Source organism: Numenius arquata, chromosome 9, assembly GCF_964106895.1.
Source record: "Numenius arquata chromosome 9, bNumArq3.hap1.1, whole genome shotgun sequence".
NCBI classification, from domain to species: domain Eukaryota; kingdom Metazoa; phylum Chordata; class Aves; order Charadriiformes; family Scolopacidae; genus Numenius; species Numenius arquata.
The window spans coordinates 29552025-29569298 of NC_133584.1; the positions used below are offsets into that span (position 1 = coordinate 29552025).

At 48.7% G+C, this 17274-nt stretch overlaps 1 protein-coding gene across 2 annotated transcripts; it reads left to right on the plus strand.

The window, feature by feature from the left end:
* The first annotated feature begins 311 nt into the window (after positions 1–311).
* On the plus strand, positions 312–14516 carry ILKAP (ILK associated serine/threonine phosphatase). Of its 2 annotated transcripts, none has more exons than XM_074153398.1 (12): positions 312–413; positions 1141–1206; positions 1623–1679; positions 2765–2887; positions 3780–3906; positions 5542–5648; positions 6114–6207; positions 8093–8180; positions 9492–9613; positions 12297–12416; positions 13760–13841; positions 14046–14516. In XM_074153398.1, the coding sequence occupies exons 1-12, from the start codon at positions 368–370 to the stop codon at positions 14184–14186; spliced, it is 1173 nt and encodes a 390-aa protein (XP_074009499.1). In that variant the 5' UTR covers positions 312–367; the 3' UTR covers positions 14187–14516. The 2 variants fall into 2 exon arrangements, with proteins under 2 accessions (XP_074009499.1, XP_074009500.1); XM_074153399.1 differs by having other exon boundaries at positions 14012–14325.
* The last annotated feature ends 2758 nt before the right edge of the window (positions 14517–17274 follow it).

Sequence of the window (17274 nt, forward strand, 5' to 3'; positions counted from 1 at the left end):
GCTGCGCGGCAGCGGGACCGCCGGGCCGCACCGCCCCACCGCCGCCAGGGGACGCCGCGCCCTCTCCCCGTCTCGCCCCCAGCCGCGGGATTGGTCAGCCTGGCGGAGCAAAGCGCGAGGCAATAGGACAGATTGGCAGGGCGGCCCCGCCTTCCGACTGGCGGAGGAAGCGTCGCGCTGCCCCTCGGCGGGGAGGGGGATTGACGGGCGCCTCGCGGGGCGGGGCCAAGGGTGGCCTTCCGCTCCCGCCTCCCTGCTTCCGGCCCCTCCGCGGCCGCCGATTGACCCGGCGGGCAGATTGGCAGCCCGGGGGGAGGTGGAGTGGAGCGGTGCCTAGGCAGGTGGGAGCTGCCTCAGCGGCGGCGGGATGGATCTGTTCGGGGACCTTCCGGAGCCCGGCTCTTCGGCGGCGGGTAAGGGGGCCGCCACCCCTGAGCGGGCGCCTAACCGCCCGTCCTGCCCTGCCTCCGCGCGGCCCTGGGGCGGGGCTTCACCTCAACAGGCCCTGACAGGCCGCGGGGCCGGCGGCGACCGGCGCCGGGCCCCGGGCCCCGCCGGGCCTTCTGCTTTAGCCCGGCCGTGGGCAGCGAGCCCCTCCGGGGTGGCGTTCGGGAGCGCCCCGGGGTAGCGGGGGTACGAGGGGGCGACTGCAGTAGGAGGTGGCTTAAAAACCGCTGGAGAAATTGCAGGGTTTGAGGTTTTGGGGGGAGTTTTCTTTTTCTCTGAGACTCGTTCCTGTGCAGAGTGTCATCCAGGTGGGTTAGGCTATGCTGGAGCTTTTCCCCCTCTCTGTGCTGCTCCACATCGTGGGTCTGTGGAGAGCTGTAATGGTGTTACTTGAAACAATTTGGTGCTTTCTGGGCCCCTCACATCCTATAACACCTCTCAGCCGCCCAATCAAGACGTTAACACAAGTTGAGTGGATTCCTGGGTAGTGGGGGGAAAGCTGTTTTCCAGATGTTCACATCATCACCGGGCATGTGGTTTGTTTGGTCATGTAGGAGCTACCTAAATTAGAGATGGAAGAAAGGTAGCCAAGGTTCTTGGTTACCCCACCTGTGCTAAGCTGGGGGCAATCCTTCCAGATACCAACCCCTCAGCGCCTGCAGCAGATGCTGACTCTACCTTGGTGTCTTACAGGGAAGGAAGCCCAGAGAGGACCTCCGCTCTTTGATGATCTCCCACCAGCCAGTAGTGCTGACTCAGGTATGGGTGCTTCGTTCCTGCCTTTAGTTTGGCTTCCCGTGGTTTCTGCATCAGCAGCTCTTGAGATTAAACTTGTGTAAACCTTTTTCTTTGTTAGACAGGATAAAGACAGTTGGGTTTTCAGCACTGCTGCACAGAGCAGCTGCGTTCTTCTTCTTGAGGTTTTTTTTTTTTTTTTGATAACCAAATTGTTACATATGTTCCACATATATTCCATGATATGTTCCATGTAAATATTACCCGAAACAAATGTAAGGCCTCAGTTTGCCCCCCCCCCATCTACTAACAGAAGTTGAAAATTGTCTTGCTTTGGTAAATTGGCATTTTATAATTCCCACACCTCAGGAAAGCTGTACACAGAGCATTATTCCCTCAAAGAGACAAAGGTATTTACTTATCTTTTTCTTGTGCTCCAGGAAAAGGAGGCTCTTTACTCTTTGATGATCTTCCACCAACCATCAGGGGTGACACAGGTAAGAAGCTGTGTCAGCTCACCAAGCCTACACTGACCTGCCCTTCTCAGGAAGACCCATTGATGTAGCATGTTCTGTTGGATGCACAGTAAGTTAGGCTGGTGTCTGGGTCAGGTGACACAGGTGGTGGCGATCTGTTTGTGCCCCAGTTGTTTAAATGGGGATTCCGACTCCTTAAAAGTAAACTTAGGTCTGTTCCCAGAAGTACACTCTTCATATATCTTTTGGGGAACCCCATTGTGCCTGAAAGCTTCCAGCTTTGGGAGTGAAAAGCCCACTTTGCTTAGTGTGCTCGCTAAGAGTGAGGGTAGCACTGGCCCGGTGCTGCCACTTGGCTTCTGTTGCTTTTCTGCTGTGGGCACAGACTGCCTTCTTGTTCTTAGCTGTAAATGTCTTCAAAACCAGACTTCTGGTCAGGCAAGGCTTTCTGCATGCACCCAGGTGTTTACTAGTACCTGGGAGGAGGTGAGATTCACTGTACCATATGAGAATAAATCTCCAGAAGAAAAAGGCTTGGGTTCTGATGTCATGGGAATCATTTTGCTTGCTAGCTTTAGTTTGTACCCTGTTTTCTGAAACCTCTAACGAATATGCACATTCAGAGTAATAAAATATACTTTGCATTGTTTGGGGCACAATTTGTAGACAAAAATAATATTAATAACAATAATAACTGGTAGTGTTCCAACCTGAAACATTAACTTCCTGAGCAGTTAACTGCAAAAAAGGCTGGTAGCTAAGAAACAAACTGTGGGTTGGTGCGGAGAATCAACAGCCTGCCAGTCAAACACAACTGAGGTAGGGTCATGTAACATAAAGTGATCAAATGGGCGATCACTGGGTCAGACAGCAATGTGTGCAGTGGGTTGTACATGCTGAGTGAGGTTGTGAGTGAGGTTGTGTGTGCGTGTTTGTGATCAGTTAGTATGTTTTGTTCAGTAATAACTCTGGTCACTTAGTACTGTGTGACACTGCAAGCCTGTGCTCATCAGAATGCTTTGGTAAAAAAAGACTTCCTGCTGAATTTATGCAAGTAAAACAGAGCTGGAAGACTTCACTCACCTGCATTTTTTGCTTTCTTTCAGCTTCCAGTGCTACTGAGCACATCTCATCGGCAGGGAGCCATGGGAAAGGGGAGAAGAGAAAGTCCGTGGAGGAGGAAGAAAAGAATGGCAGGGAAGAACTTGTGGAAAAGAAAGTTTGTAAAGGTTTTCAGACAGTTTGAAAACAAATGTACTCGATTTGTACTTTTGATGTTGGGCTGAGTGAGTCCAGATCAAAGCTAAGCTTTGGTTCTTCAGTCCACTTGCGTTTTCAGCGTTTGGTAGGGAGCAAGCTGCTGCAGTGATCTGTGGAAGCCCCTTGAGCTCCCTGGCGCTCTCTGCCTCCCTTTCCCAGGCCTTCTTACCAGCCCTGCTGAAGTGGTAGAAGCTGAGCAGCAAGCATCTCAGCATTTGCAGGATAAGTTCCTGTGCTGCCAAGAGAGGGATTGGTTTTGAAACCTCTGGAAGGCTAAAGCTACATCAGTTTCTTTTGCTACATCAACAAATCTGTCTCCTGGATGGCTGCTAAGAAAGAAAGATAGAGAGAGTTGCTGTTACATATAGGACGTTTGACTTCAGTGCAGGTGTTCGCATGTTATGTGCAGCTTTTCGAGTAAGATGTGTTCAGGGGTACAAAGGAAAGGACGTGTTCTGGAAACAGCAGCCCCTGATTTCTTGTCCTTAGTACTTTCTTTAAAACTATGCTTTGTTTAATTTGCAGGTCCGGTGCTGCCCACTTCCCCTGCCCCCCGACCCCTTTTTGGTAAGAGCCCTGTCCTGTGCCCAGCAGTCCTGCTTGGCTACGGCTGCCTGCCAAAATGGGGACAAGCAGCTTTTATAGCTGCTGGCCTTGGGGGCACTTACTGTAACAATCCACATTACAAAATAAATATATCCCGTTCAGTGGAAAGTGACAGATGTGTTGTTGCAGGACAAGGGCTGTACTTCACTGCAGTGCCAGGATAGGGTTCTGAAACTGAAAAGTGGTTGCTGGTTTACTGGTTTTTAGCCAGAGGAGACAAAGGAGTTTGAGTGTGTCTGCTTTGTTCCCCTTTAGGGTCAGTGGGCATTCTTGGATTGAAGGGTTATGTGGCAGAGAGGAAAGGTGAAAGAGAAGACATGCAGGATGCACATGTCATCTTAAACGATATCACCGAGGAATGCCAGCCTCTGCCCTCCCAAATGTAAGTGGGCCCCAACTGCCAGAATAAAGCTGTGGATAGCAGCCATTGTGGGGGTGAAGGAGCTCCAGCTTGCTTCACCTAAGCCCGTGATATGATCCTTTTTGTTTTGAGCAGCTGATGCTCTTAACTACGCCTGCACTGTGGTGTGTGGTTTGGGCTAGTTATTGGGAGACTTGGGTTGTATCACTAGCTGTGTTCCTGGGCAAATCACAGGACTAATTTATATACAAATATCTCCCTTAGAGTGATGCTCAGTGGATTCAGTCACTGACTTCACAAGGATTGTGAGAGCCCAATAACTGGATATTGAGCCTCTGTTACCCAAATGCAAGCATGAATGTTTCAAGACCCTCAGTTTAATTATAAGTAATCAGGCCTTGTCTTGGGGATTTTAGAATCATAGAATCGTTTTGGTTGGAAGAGATTGAGTCCAACCATTAACCTTAGCACTGCCAAGTTACCACTAAACCATGTCCCTCGGCACTACATCTACACAGATTTTAAATACCTCCAGGGATGGTGACTCCACCACATCCCTGGGCAGCCTGTTCCAATGCTTGGTAAGCTTTCAGTGAAGATATTTTTCCTAATATCCAATCTAAACCTCCCCTGGCACAACTTGAGGCCATTTCCTCTTGTCCTATTGCCTGTTCCTTGGGAGAAGAGACTGACCCCCCCTGGCTACACCCTCCTTTCAGGGAGTTGTAGAGAGTGAGAAAGTCTCCCTTCAGCCTCCTTTTCTCCAGGCTGAACACCCCCAGCTCCCTCAGCCACTCCTCACAAGACTTGTGCTCCAGACCCATCACCAGCTCCGTTGCCCTTCTGTGGACATACTCCAGCCCCTCAATGTCTTTTTTTGGTAAGGGGCCCAAAACTGGACACAACCCTCGAGGTGGGACCTCACCAGTCCTGCTCCAGTCCTGCTGGCCACACCATTCCTGACACAGGCTAGGGTTGGCCTTGGCCACACTGCTGGCTCATGTTCAGCTGGCTGTCAGCCATTACCAGTGTGTAAAACCCTAACTGTGGAAATGGATAACACTTGAAGAAGGGAAAATAGATGTCAGAACTCTCATTTGAAAAGCTTAAATGTATTAGCAAATTAAGACATATAAGTGTGTAGGGAGAGTGTGTGTATTTAAACAAACGCTCTCAAGCATCATCCTGATACTGGATTTAGCTTTTGAAGTAATATTGTCCCAAGAGTTTCGTGTGCTGAGGGATTTGAGTTTCTTGTCTGTGGCATGGTTTTAACAAGTTTAGGCATGTAAAGAACTATAGGATTGGTTAGACTAATGTCTGTGTAGTGCTGGGGTGTTGCAGTGCCCTTGAGGTGAAATGTTTAGCTGCTTTTATGGCAAGTTGTGATCTATAAACTCTCTTCTGCCCTTTATTTTCTTGAGGGACGGAAAATTACAATAAAGTTCTCAGCTCAGTGCTTGCACATATAAGTTGTGTAAATGCTTGAGTGTGTGAGCTTAAGAGACTTGCTACCTTTGATTGTGCCTTGGAGTGCAGTGTTTATTCAAGTCTGGCCAACACAGGGCAGGGTGCTATGGGACAAATGTACTTGATCCCACCCTCTGGCTAACAGCCTTTGTCAGCCCCTTTCTGCTACTCTTTGTTCCCTCACAGCACACGTGTCTCATACTTCGCTGTTTTTGATGGCCATGGGGGAGTCCGAGCCTCGAAATTTGCAGCACAGAATCTGCACCAAAACCTGATTAAGAAATTTCCTAAAGGTGAGAGGAGTGGAATAATGGCTGTAGGACAACCATCGCCTTTTCTGCCTTGACGTGATGGCAGTCGATAGAGAAACTGATTTGTTTGGGCAGTTCTACAGTTCCTATCCCTTATTCCCAGTGGGCTTGTGAGACTCTGCTGTCTCCCGGGAAAGAGGGCTGGAATCCTTTTTGGGACAAGGGTACAGTAGCTAATTGTGAACCACTAAGGAAGTGTGAGATGTGCTGTTACCAGCTTTGGCAGCGCCACTTCAAGAGGAAAACACTCCTATGGGGGAGAGGGGTATTGCCATAAAGTCTCCATACATGCTACCGTGCAGATTTTTAGTAGCATGAGGCCAGGATGTGCCCTAGCTGCTCTGCACAGGATCTGAGAGGTTCACTGCCTGATGGAATGTTGGATGAATGAAGGGAGGGATGATATGTTTTAGTTGGAGCTTAGTTGCTGTTTTCCCTATATGACAGGTGAGGTAGTCAGCGTGGAGAAAACTGTGAAGAGATGCCTTTTGGACACCTTCAAACACACAGATGAAGAGTTTCTAAAGCAGGCATCCAGCCAGTAAGTGTAAATGCTTCTCATGCATTTGTATTTCTTAGCTTGCATCTCACATGCCTTAGTTCTGAGCAGGTCAGAGGAAACCTTGAGTTGTGTCTATGCTTTGGTGAAATCCCATAGAGCTCAGCTGTGCCAGGCTGTAACTCTGCCAGCTGAGTGCCTGCTAGAGCTAGATCACAGCGTGTTCTGGCCTTACTCTGGGGTGACCAGCCTGTAGGACCCCTTAAACTAAAAAACTAAGTTCATAGTAAAGGAAGGAACAAGAACATGACCAAGAACACACCTCTGTCCTTACCAGTGCATCTTGTTTGTTTTCTTTTTAAAGACTGACCATGTTGCTGAAGTGACTTATCCCATACTGCCTGAGATGGGATCTCTATATTGACAGCATCAAAGTGTGGCAGGAGGGTATCTGTAGAGCAGTACTTTGCAGGCTGCTGTGTGCAGCTTTCTTTAGAGCTGTGTTCCTGTTAGTGAGTATGTGCTTGCCGAGGTCATTTTTAATGCCCAGTGCTGAAAGACTTAACTCTCCCGATATAAGTTTAAGTCTTGCTTTCTTGACCTCTTTTGAAAATGGAGGCGTTGATGAAGAAAGTCTCTCATCTTAAGCTTGTTTCTAACAGTTTCTTTTAAAACAAAGCTGAAAAGCCCGGCAACTACTTTCTGTGGGATAAAAGCCAGCCTGCCTCTCAGCTGGGTTTTGCATGCAAGTATCCATACCTTCTCTCAGTCTCTGCTCAACTGACACACCAACTGTGTTGGACTAGGGAAGATGCAGTTTGCATTGAAAGTACAGTCAGTTTGTTACTAGCCCTTTACACGTTTGGGGCTGGTTTTTTTTTTCTGCTTTCATGGTGACACCTCTTACCCAGATGCAGGGACTGTTGATGCATCTGATTCTGAGATTCCCTGCAAACTTTCAATTTTAAGTAAATTGCAGACTGGCTCACTCTCTTAAGCCTAAACAGATTAACAAGTTTGACCTGGCAAAAGGAAAAAGCTTCCTTGAGTCTGTCACAATAGTGTCATTCCCAAACTAGTCTCTGTTTGGTCAGGAAACATGACTTATGACAAAGGTGTTACAACTATTGCTAGAGATCCTTTGTATTGATGATGAAATGAATGATCTTCATTCAGCTGCACCTTTAAAGTTAGGAAAAACTAGATGAAATATGTCTAGAAATCTGTCTCCCAAAGCTAATTTGAGTAAAGAGTGGCATCATAGCTGGGCTTCATTGCAGGGAGGACTAGTCTGGCAGCTGTAATCTAAGAAAGGCTTCTCATTTTACCTAGAGCTCCTGAGATAGGAGCTTAACTACAGCAAGTGAAATATCAGGAGAGTGACTGAACGAATGGTGTTGCTGCTGAGGTGTGGGGTGAGGACTGAGGCGGGTGGGCAGGCAGGGGTCCTGTGAAAAAAGGAAGAGAAATGGAAGCGAAAAGGAAGGCAACACTGCTGCAGTCCTGGCTGCGCCTTCCTTTTGTTGCAAAGAAGGAGCCTTCCAAGGAGGAGTTTAGGGTGCTTGTTTGTTCATGATGCTAAAGCTTCTGGGCAGTCATTGAGACAGCCTGTTCCAGCCAAAGATGAGCTTTCCTGGGAACTGAGTGTGAGGAAGGGTTGACATGGGGAGCATGGCTGGCAGCATTTGAACATTGGACATTGGCCGTGCATTTAGATGGTGGTACTCTGTGCATCTCCTCTCTCCTTGTCCAGCTTGCTATATACCACCAACAGTTTCCCTAGCTGCTTGCAGGCAGCTGCTGGGGGCTTGTGCTAGCTGACTGCTGTGTAAGCACATGATGTTTCCTTGAGTCCCCAGGGGAACTCTGTGACTAACTTCTTAAACATTGTTTTCCCCCTTGGTAATCTCATTTTTACTCCCTTCAGGAAGCCAGCATGGAAGGATGGCTCCACAGCTACTTGTGTCCTAGCTGTTGACAATGTTCTCTACATAGCCAACCTTGGGGACAGCCGGGTAAGCAGAACGGAGAAGCCCATTGCTGGCATCTTGATTCCTCCAAGAAATTTATTCACCCTGAAGAGCGAGGTGGTTGTGTGGTATGTCCCAGTTGCCACGAGCTCCCCAACTGCTCCTACAAAGCATCTTGGTTTGAGTTGGTGCAGGGTACTTCTGTGTTGTCTCCCATGGTGTAAAACAACTGTGTGTGGTAGCTTTCTCTGGGTGGTGCTAAATATCTCATGGTATCTAGAACAGAAAAGAGTATTTCAGTTGGAAGGGACCTACAGTGATCACCTAGTCCAATTTGGGGCTGACCAAAAGTTAAAGCATATTATTAATGCCAAATGCCTCTTTAACACTGACAGGCTTGGGGCATTGACCCCTCTCTAGGAAACCTGTTCCAGTGTCTGACCACCCTCTTGGTAAAGAAATGCTTCCTAATGTCCATCTGAACCTCCACTGGAACAGCTTTTAACCATTGCCACATGTCCTGTCACTGAATCCCAGGGAGAGGAGATCAGCACCTCTCTCTCCGTGTCCGTTCCTCAGGAAGCTGTAGGGATCAATGAGGTCACCTCTCAGCCTCCTTTTCTCCAAGCTAGACAAACCCAAAGTCCCCAGCCGCTCCTCACAGGACATGCCCTCCTGCCCTTCACCAGCTTTGTTGCCCTCCTCTGGATGCATTCAAGGACCTTCACATCCTTCTGGAATGGTAGGGCCCAGAGCTGCACACAGTGCTCAAGGTGAGGCTGCACCAGCGCTGAGCACAGCAGGACGATTCCTTCTCTGGACCGGCCAGTTGTGCTGTGCTTGATGCCCCCCAGGGTGCAGTTTGCCCCTCCTGGGGCAAACCAGCCAGCCCTGCTGGCTTCTACAGAGCCTGCTGCCAGCCAGCACCCCAGGCCCCCTTCTGCAGAGCTGCTCTCCAGCCACTCCTCTCCCCGTTTATAGTTGTGCCCAGAGTTACTCTGTCCCAGGTGCAGAATCGGCACTTGGACTTCTTAAATTTCATGCCATTGGTGACTGCCCGATGCTCCAATCTATCCAGATCCCTCTGCAAGGCCTCTTGTCCCTCAAGACAGTCCACAGCACCTCCCAGTTTGGTATCGTGAGCAGAACTGCTAATGGGGCATTCAGCTCCTGCATCCAGATCACTGACAACAATATTAAATAGCACTCTCTCTAGAACTGAGCCCTGAGGGACATTGCTGGTGACCTATCACCAGCCGGATGTAGCCCCATTCAGTACAACTTGCAGGTCTCTCTCAACAAGTTCTTCTTGCTGTAGTTTTGTTGTTTACTCATGAGGGTCTTTTGTCAGCACAGGCGATTCTGTGTCGTTATAATGAAGAGAGTCAGAAACATGCAGCCTTAAGCCTCAGTAAGGAGCACAACCCCACCCAATATGAGGAGCGTATGCGGATACAGAAAGCAGGGGGAAATGTCAGGTAAGTGCCTAAAGGGTGTGAGTGAGCGAATCTAAACCCTGGCCCAACTTTGGGCCTGAGCACTGAGTTTCTGGAGTTTCCTGAGGCCAGTGTTCGTGCTAGTGAGGGCCTGGAGAGAACCTGTTGCTGCCTTTGGAGGCATAGTGGTGCCTGAGATGTCTAGGGATTGAGTTGGTTGATGGGGGCTGTTTTCTCAGGGGCTTAGAATGGGGGCTTGCTGTGCTGCAAAGGCAGGAACCCATGCGAAAGCCTGACAGTGTGATGCAAGCATGGACGTGCTTAAGCTTGACCTGCCGAGCTGGACTTAATTATTTAAGAAGTTACCACTTGCTGCACACTGGCATTGAGCAGAATTCAATTCCTTGCTTGCAGCATCACCTTTCCCTCCTTGTCCTATAAGATGGGGGGTGGTTTGAGAGGGCACAAGAAGCCCTCAATGTCAGTTGGTGTTGCTCCCCTTGGGGTTAGCTGATGCGCTGAGGTGGTCTGCAGTAGGAGGGAGGTTACTGGATCCAGAGCAAGATTATCTTAATGATCCTGTGCACATAGGTGTGCGTGGCTGTTTGGGCTGCTGATGCTAAACACAGCAGCTGTCTGATTTTCCTGGCTAGGTTCTCTCCTTTCTTTGAAGGCTGTTTCTTGATTTAATGGCATCCTCACAAGAGAGGACTCAGTGCAGGTGAAATATCTTAGTGCCTCTGGAGGCAGAATGCCCCCCAGGGTGGGGAGGGGTGGGCTCAGTTCTGTCACACTGCCATGTCTGGAAGGCCTTGTTCCCTTTATCTCTGGAGAGCACATGCGGCTTCTTATGCTTAGTACTGATCTATCTTTGCACACAGGAAAAAGATGGGCCACTGTGTTATCTGTTTTCAGAACTGGGGGAGCGTCTCCCTGGCTGCCTGGGAGCCTCTCCCACTGCTGGTAGTTCAATATTGTGGACCCATGAGATAAGTCACAAAGTCTGTGAGCGTGTTGCTGCTCCTCTGGCTTTCAGGGTAAAGCAAGTTAGTTTCTGTGGTGAGCTTTTTATTTGCACATTTTTCAAAAGACAAAGTCTGTTTTTTCAAGTTTGAATGGCCTGCTCCACAGTCAGAAAATTATTTCTTTACATCTGTGGGTAGAGCAGAAATCTAAATTAATTAAGGTACAAGAAGTAGTTGAAAACTAATTAAGTACTGGGAAACTGGGAGTGTTTCTGATTGGGAGATTGGGAGATCAGTGGCAGCAGCACTTGCTCTGAGATTGAAAATAGCAGGAGGACCGCATGCCGTGGGTGGCACTGCTTTAGCCTCCAAAGTCAGATACTCCTTCATCTTCACTTCTTTCCTCTTCAGCAGCTCTGCACAGAATAGTTGATCTTCACTGCACTAACGTTGTGGCTGTTGATTGCTATAAATGTAATGTAACCAATTGCCATCGTTTTGCTTTGCAAGCTTGTACCACCTTCCCTTTCCAAAGGAGGGCCATGAAGATGATCAGAGGGTTGGAGCACCTCTCATATGAAGACAGGCTGAGAGAGTTGGGGTTGTTCAGCCTGGAGAAGCCTTTCAGTACTTAAAGGAGGCCTACAGGAAGATGGGGAGGGACTTTTTCAGGGAGTGGGGTGATAGGATGAGGGCAAATGGTTTTACACTGAAAGAAGGGAGATTTAGATGAGATCTCAGGAAAAAATTCTTTCCTGTGAGGTTGGTGAGACCCTCACAGGTTGCCCAGAGAAGTTGTGGCTGCCCCATCCCTGGAGGGGTTCAAGGCCGGGTTGGATGGGGCTTTGAGCAACCTGGTCTGGTGGGAGGCATCCCTACCCAGGGCAGGGGGTTGGAACTAGATCATCTTTAAGGTCCCTTCCAACCCAACCCATTGTATGATCCTATGATCAGATCTCTTCTCTACGATGTGCCTCGCTTCTTGCTTTTCTCTCAAGTGGGACTGGTTGGACTATGAGATGAATGAGCTTTTGTCTTTCCACAGTGCACAAAAGAGCCTTTTGGGGGAGAAGATGCTTGATTGTTGAAAAGGTAGAGTGTGGGAAGCTGCTTCTGTTGGGCCAGCACTCAGTTAATGCAGAGAAGTTTAGCAAACAGAACTGCTTCCTAAGGAGGATTGTAACTCGGGTTTCTGAGAACTGGTTGCTGCGATCAGTGGTTAGTAAAGACCAAGTAATCAGAAGAAAGGGCCATGCTTCTCACTCCTTGAAACTGCCCCAAATTGAGCCAGTCTATAGGGACTGGTATCCTGATAAGCAGAGCATAGGAGGGGCTGCTGGCTCAGACCTGGTCTTGCCTGCTGCCACTTTGTACTTCCATGAAATACAGTTTGCTAGATACCTTGCCAAAAAATAATCTGTGAATTCAAACCTCCGCCTCCATGAGTTCATCTTAGCATGTAACTCTTACTTCCCTGGTTGCTAGGCTAAGCAGGACTTGAGTTAGGGCACGGAGATGCAAAACAGCCTTGAATTTTCCTGGATTCATTTCTTCCTGTCCCTCTCCTCTTGTTTCCCAAAGCTTCACACAAACATGCAGAAGGGGAAGGAGACTTTGAAGGGAAGATTCAAACTTGCTGGGGAAGTGGGTTGAAATTTGTATGAGGCAGCTGAATGCACCATAAAGAGCGTCCCTATCGGGCAGTGCAGGGAGATACGCACGTATGGTGAGGGGTCTCAATGTTTTCTTCCCTGGTGCAGGGATGGAAGAGTCCTAGGAGTGCTGGAGGTTTCCCGCTCCATTGGGGATGGCCAGTACAAACGCTGTGGTGTTATCTCCGTGCCAGATATCAAACGCTGCCAACTCACACACAATGACAGGTAAAGTGTGCCCATGTGCAAGGGTGTTGGCTGCTTCCTAGCTTTTCTCAACAGAAGTAGCATAAGCTGCATGACCCTGTATGCTCTGCTGTTAGGGCCGAGGCACTTCAGACTGATCATCCAGAATTACAGGATGCTTTTACTGCTGACATCTTGGTATAGTGGGATAATGCTGCTGCCTTACTATGCCAAGATACTGTGAGAGCTCCTGTTGGAGAAACTGGCCTCACAGCAGTGATAACATCCACAAGCCTTAGACTTCCTTCATACTCTGAATAAATTCACACGCCAGCGTTCAAGCAGTTGGCTTGAAATCCCTGATCCCTATCCTGCTCAAGAGTTGTTTCTAGCAGCTGTGGTGCCCACAAGTACCATTGCATTCAGCTCTGATATTTGAAGATTTAAGATACTTTTCTAACATGTGATTGGCAATGACAAATTGCTGTAAGCTTTCATGTTAGTATGGCCCTGAAGGCTCTCTGAGGTGAGAATGTAACTCAGTACTGCTGCTTTTTCTGGGATCCATATCAAATGATCCACTGAAATATTTCTAAAGATAATTCTGAGCCATCAGGCTTTGAAATGATGTCTTCAGAGACATGTGCTGCTCTGGCAGGCTGGCCATCTCTGCGGGATGGTTGTAGTTTTCCTTGTTCAGTGACTCCGGTTAGAGCTTTTGGTTAATAAAATCCCCTGTGCGAGCAGGGAGCGCACAGCACGCTGTCTCTCCCATCCTCTGATGGGGAGCTAGGAGGCAGCTCTCCTTGCCTTGGGCTTTGTAACCCCTCAACCACCTGCAGCAATACCTTGTGGCAGAGTTTTCCAAACACAGTTATGCCTCTTGCTGGGTTAAGCTGCTCACTTTTCTTTTCAATATTTCTATTTAAGTTATTGCATACCTCAGGAGCATGGAAATGTAAAGTATTTAAAGGAATGCACATAAGGTATTAAGCTGGCTGTATTTCTGTATTTCCTTGCATTAGCTACATTCACATGTGAATGAAAAGAACTCAAGGGAGCAGTTCCTGGAGAAATAATGGAGCTTTCCAGCAGGGTGTGGTATATGGGGTTTCCTTGTGGTGCAGTGTCAGTAGGACTGCCAGGATGTCCCAATCTAGGTCTTGCCTTGTTTGCCTGGCTCTTTTGCCTGTACTTTCGATTGCCTCAGCTCCATGAGTGGTAGGTAGAGGACTTCTGGTGCTTCCGGGGGATTTTCAGATGAGCTTTATGGCATCTTCCCTTTGGATTGGAGTGTGGGTACTCATAAAATAGCTTGGAGGGATTTTGCTGTGGCTGGGGAGTCAAAGATTCAGCCTTGGAACTTGTCTCTCCTTGATTTCCAGGTTCATTCTGATAGCCTGTGATGGCCTCTTTAAAGTCTTTACACCAGAAGAAGCTGTGAACTTCATCGTGTCCTGCCTGGAGGTGAGAAGACAGTTTTGGGGTTGAGTTTGTCAGTACAGGGGACACAAAAATCTAGCTTGCAGAAATGTAATTCTGCCAGGGTATACTCCCTTGTATCTGAGGTCATCCTTACTTGTTTTGTTCCCCATGCTTGGAAATTACCATGTGCTTGCACCTACGTGCTTTTCTAGGAGCAATCAGCGTCATCTTTCCTCGTCCCAACAGGATAAGAACATCCAGATGAGAGAAGGAAAGCTAGAAGCAGATGCTCGATATGAAGCTGCATGTAACAGACTGGCCAACAAGGCAGTACAGCGAGGGTCGGCGGACAATGTCACGGTCATGGTGGTCCGGATAGAGCACTGAGAGATGAGGTGCAGCAGCAGGACCCCCGGCTTGTGGCGGATGTAAGGGAAGGGAGAAGTCAGTGTGTGTGCATGTGTGACTTGGGGAGGGAGGGTCCTGCTGGATGCTCTTCAGTGTAAATAAAGTTTTGGTTTTTTCTAATAGTTTTAGCTTGCTTGGCTAGCAGTGTTTTCTAAGTGGCTGCCACAGTGGACCAGCCTATGCAGAAATCTCTTGTCCTGTCAATTCCCCTGTGAATGTCTTGGCAAACCAAATAAATCCGTATGGCAGAGGTGCTAGCAAGAGCAGGCATCTGTGGGCATGAACTCTGCCAGCTGTTCCAGCTGTTCCAAATGGTGCAGTTCTGCTGTTCATTTCTCTGGGCTTTGTATGAGGCCCTGGGAGAATCCTGAGCTCTTAGGACTCAGTGGGAGCTCCCCGTCAGGCTGTACTGTACAGACTGTACATTACCTCAGGCCACTGGCTTGGGATGTGGTATGAGCTATCCTCTGTGCTGGGAAGAAAATCTTTTGGTTCTGAAGTTGGGTTGTGAGGTTGCATGCAGCTGAGTGATACACTGCTGCTCTGCAGGCGGTGTTTGTACCTTCCCTCTGCTTGCAGAAAACATGGGGGTTTTATCCCAGTTTTTAGAATCATAGAATCATCTATGTTGGAAGGGACCTTTCAGATCATCAAGTCCAACCATTAACCAAACACTGCCCAAAGCACCACTAAACCATGTCCCTCTGCACCACGTCTACCTGTCTTTTAAATACCTCCAGGGATGACGATTCCACCACTGGCCTGGGCAGTCTGTTCCGATGTTCAATAACACATCTTGTGAAGAAATTTTTCCTAATATCCATCCTAAACCTCCCCTGGTGCAACTTGAGGCCATTTCCTTTTGTCCTATTGCTTGTTACTTGGAAGAAGAGAGCACCCCCCTCCTTGCTACACCCTCCTTTCAGGGAGTTGTAGAGAGAAAAAAATATTTGATACGGCAAAAGTGGCTGAATTTTGCTTTTGATGTTTATTGGGAAAGTGTTTTCACCTAATGGACCTGCCAGGCAGCTGAGATAAGGGCAAGGCTGTGTGCTTGTCTGTGTGCTATCTGAGGAGCAGGCATCTCGGGTTTTAGGTACTTGTTGCTATTAAGTATCTGGTATCTCATCCCGTCCCCATTCCTCTACCAGCTGTTGCTGCAGAGAGTCGGTGTGCTGTTTTCAAGAGAAAATACGGCTTAAGATCAAATGACAGTGTGAAAGCTAAATGGACTGGGCTACCGAAGCACTTAAATTCCAGATTGCAAACCTTCCCTGGGTGAGAGGGTACAGTGAGGGAGATGAGCAGTGGGTCTGTGCAGTTGTTTCTTGCAGAACATCTTTACTCTGCATGAGAAATGGTGCAGACCCAGAGAGAGGTTGGGCAGGTTGGTGGAGTGGTGCCTGCCACTTTGTGCGTAGTCCTGTGCAGGGTTATGATGCTTCGCAGGCTCTCTTCTGCTCTCTGTGTTTCCTGGAGCTTTGGGACATGGCCCCAGCTACAGGGCTGTCTTGTTTTTCTCAAGCATGCAAAAGCTGTCCTCTTGTTTGGGACAGGTGGCTTGACTGTCTTTCATCTATTTCTGCTACAGCAGAAGTCAGCTGAAGTTCATAAGGCTTATGCTGACAATTAAGCTGACTCAGCCTAGCTCGCACTAACTCTCCACATCTGCAGAACACTGAGGAAGGAGGCAGGCCTCTGGCACACATATTTTGGGTAGTGCTTACCTCTGCCTGCTTGTTCTTTTCCCAGCCATTCCTGCGTACTCTGATGTAAGGTTGCACCGCAGGATGAGCTGAGAGGGAATTGCCCATATTAGCAGCATGTGCTGCCACTGCTCTTGAAAGCCAAATTTGGAGAGCCAAAGTGGAGTAGCACAGAGTTTATTCAGTCTGTGGCAAAAGAAACCCTGACAGCAGATCTCAGAAGGGCAACTCGCCCTCCCTTCTTGCCTCTCTGCTTTTCGCAGCTCTTGCACTGGGGAGAGCTGTGTGCTGTGCTGCGGGAGCTGAGCCAAGCACCCATCTCGCTGGTGCTCCCTTCCAGGAGGTGCTGGTGAGAGAAGTATCAGCTTGTCCTTCTCTAACCGTCTCCTCTCCCCCTCCCTCCTCTTACAACTCTTCTTTCCTTCCCTTTAGAAAGAGTACTGAAAGCACAACTCCAACATAATACACAGTGTTATGGTCCAGTTAATGACTTCTATAAAATGGATTGTATTGCCTATTTTTTGGGGCAAAGAGGAAAGAAGTAAGCACTCTGGAGCAGGTTTCGCTATGCTTGTCAGTAGCCAGCCAGTTAGAAAGGCAAGTTCAACCCCCAGTAAGTAGTGGAAGTCAAAAAAACTGCGTGTATTTCCTGGTAGGGTGGGGTCTACAAAAGGTTTCCTGAAAATAAACTCTCCCTGCCTCATTGCTCAGCAGCATCCTGCTGCTGTAGGGAGCTCTGAGACCACCACCCCAGGCTGGCCCATGGGGAAATGCTGTATATGGAGCTCCTCTCTCTTGGGGCTAACTGAGCTTCTAGCCCCCCCAACACCTAAATTAGCCCCCTAGTAGCTCCAACTTAAGCAACTCTTTCAATTTTGTGTTCAAGTGCACTGGGCTCTTTATATCTTGCTTGTAGAGGACAGCTTGCCAGCCTGGCCAGCCCTGCTTTCCAACAGTGAGTCCTCTTGTCTCTTCTCAGGTGTGTTTAGTAGGAAGGGAAGGTGGCTGATCTGAGAAATACTGCCTTGCTCAGGGTCACGCGTGGTAACTGGGCGATGCTGCTGGGGCCGAGCTCCTCAGCTTGGCAGGAGCTGCAGAGGCCTCTGCTGCTCACTCATTGAACTGGGGGAAAAGCACATCTTTCCTTTCAGAGACAAGTTCTCTTTGCCCTGGGGAAGAAGTCAGCATTAAAACTGCACAGACAGAGGTGCTTCCTCCCTGGATCCACACACAAAGAGCTGCAGCAACAGCTACTTCACCAGGCTCACAGAAGGGTTGGAAGGGGCCTCTGGAGATTATCTAGTCCAACCCCCTGCCAGAGCAGGGCCACCCAGAGCAGGTCCCACAGGAATGTGTCCGGG

Excerpts from the sequence above, each read along its gene's own strand:
- ILKAP (XM_074153398.1), top strand. The coding sequence starts at position 368 with ATGGATCTGTTCGGGGACCTTCCGGAGCCCGGCTCTTCGGCGGCGG. Across the intron at positions 1,680-2,764 it reads AACCATCAGGGGTGACACAG|CTTCCAGTGCTACTGAGCAC; the intron begins GTAAGAAGCTGT and ends GCTTTCTTTCAG. Across the intron at positions 3,907-5,541 it reads CAGCCTCTGCCCTCCCAAAT|CACACGTGTCTCATACTTCG; the intron begins GTAAGTGGGCCC and ends GTTCCCTCACAG.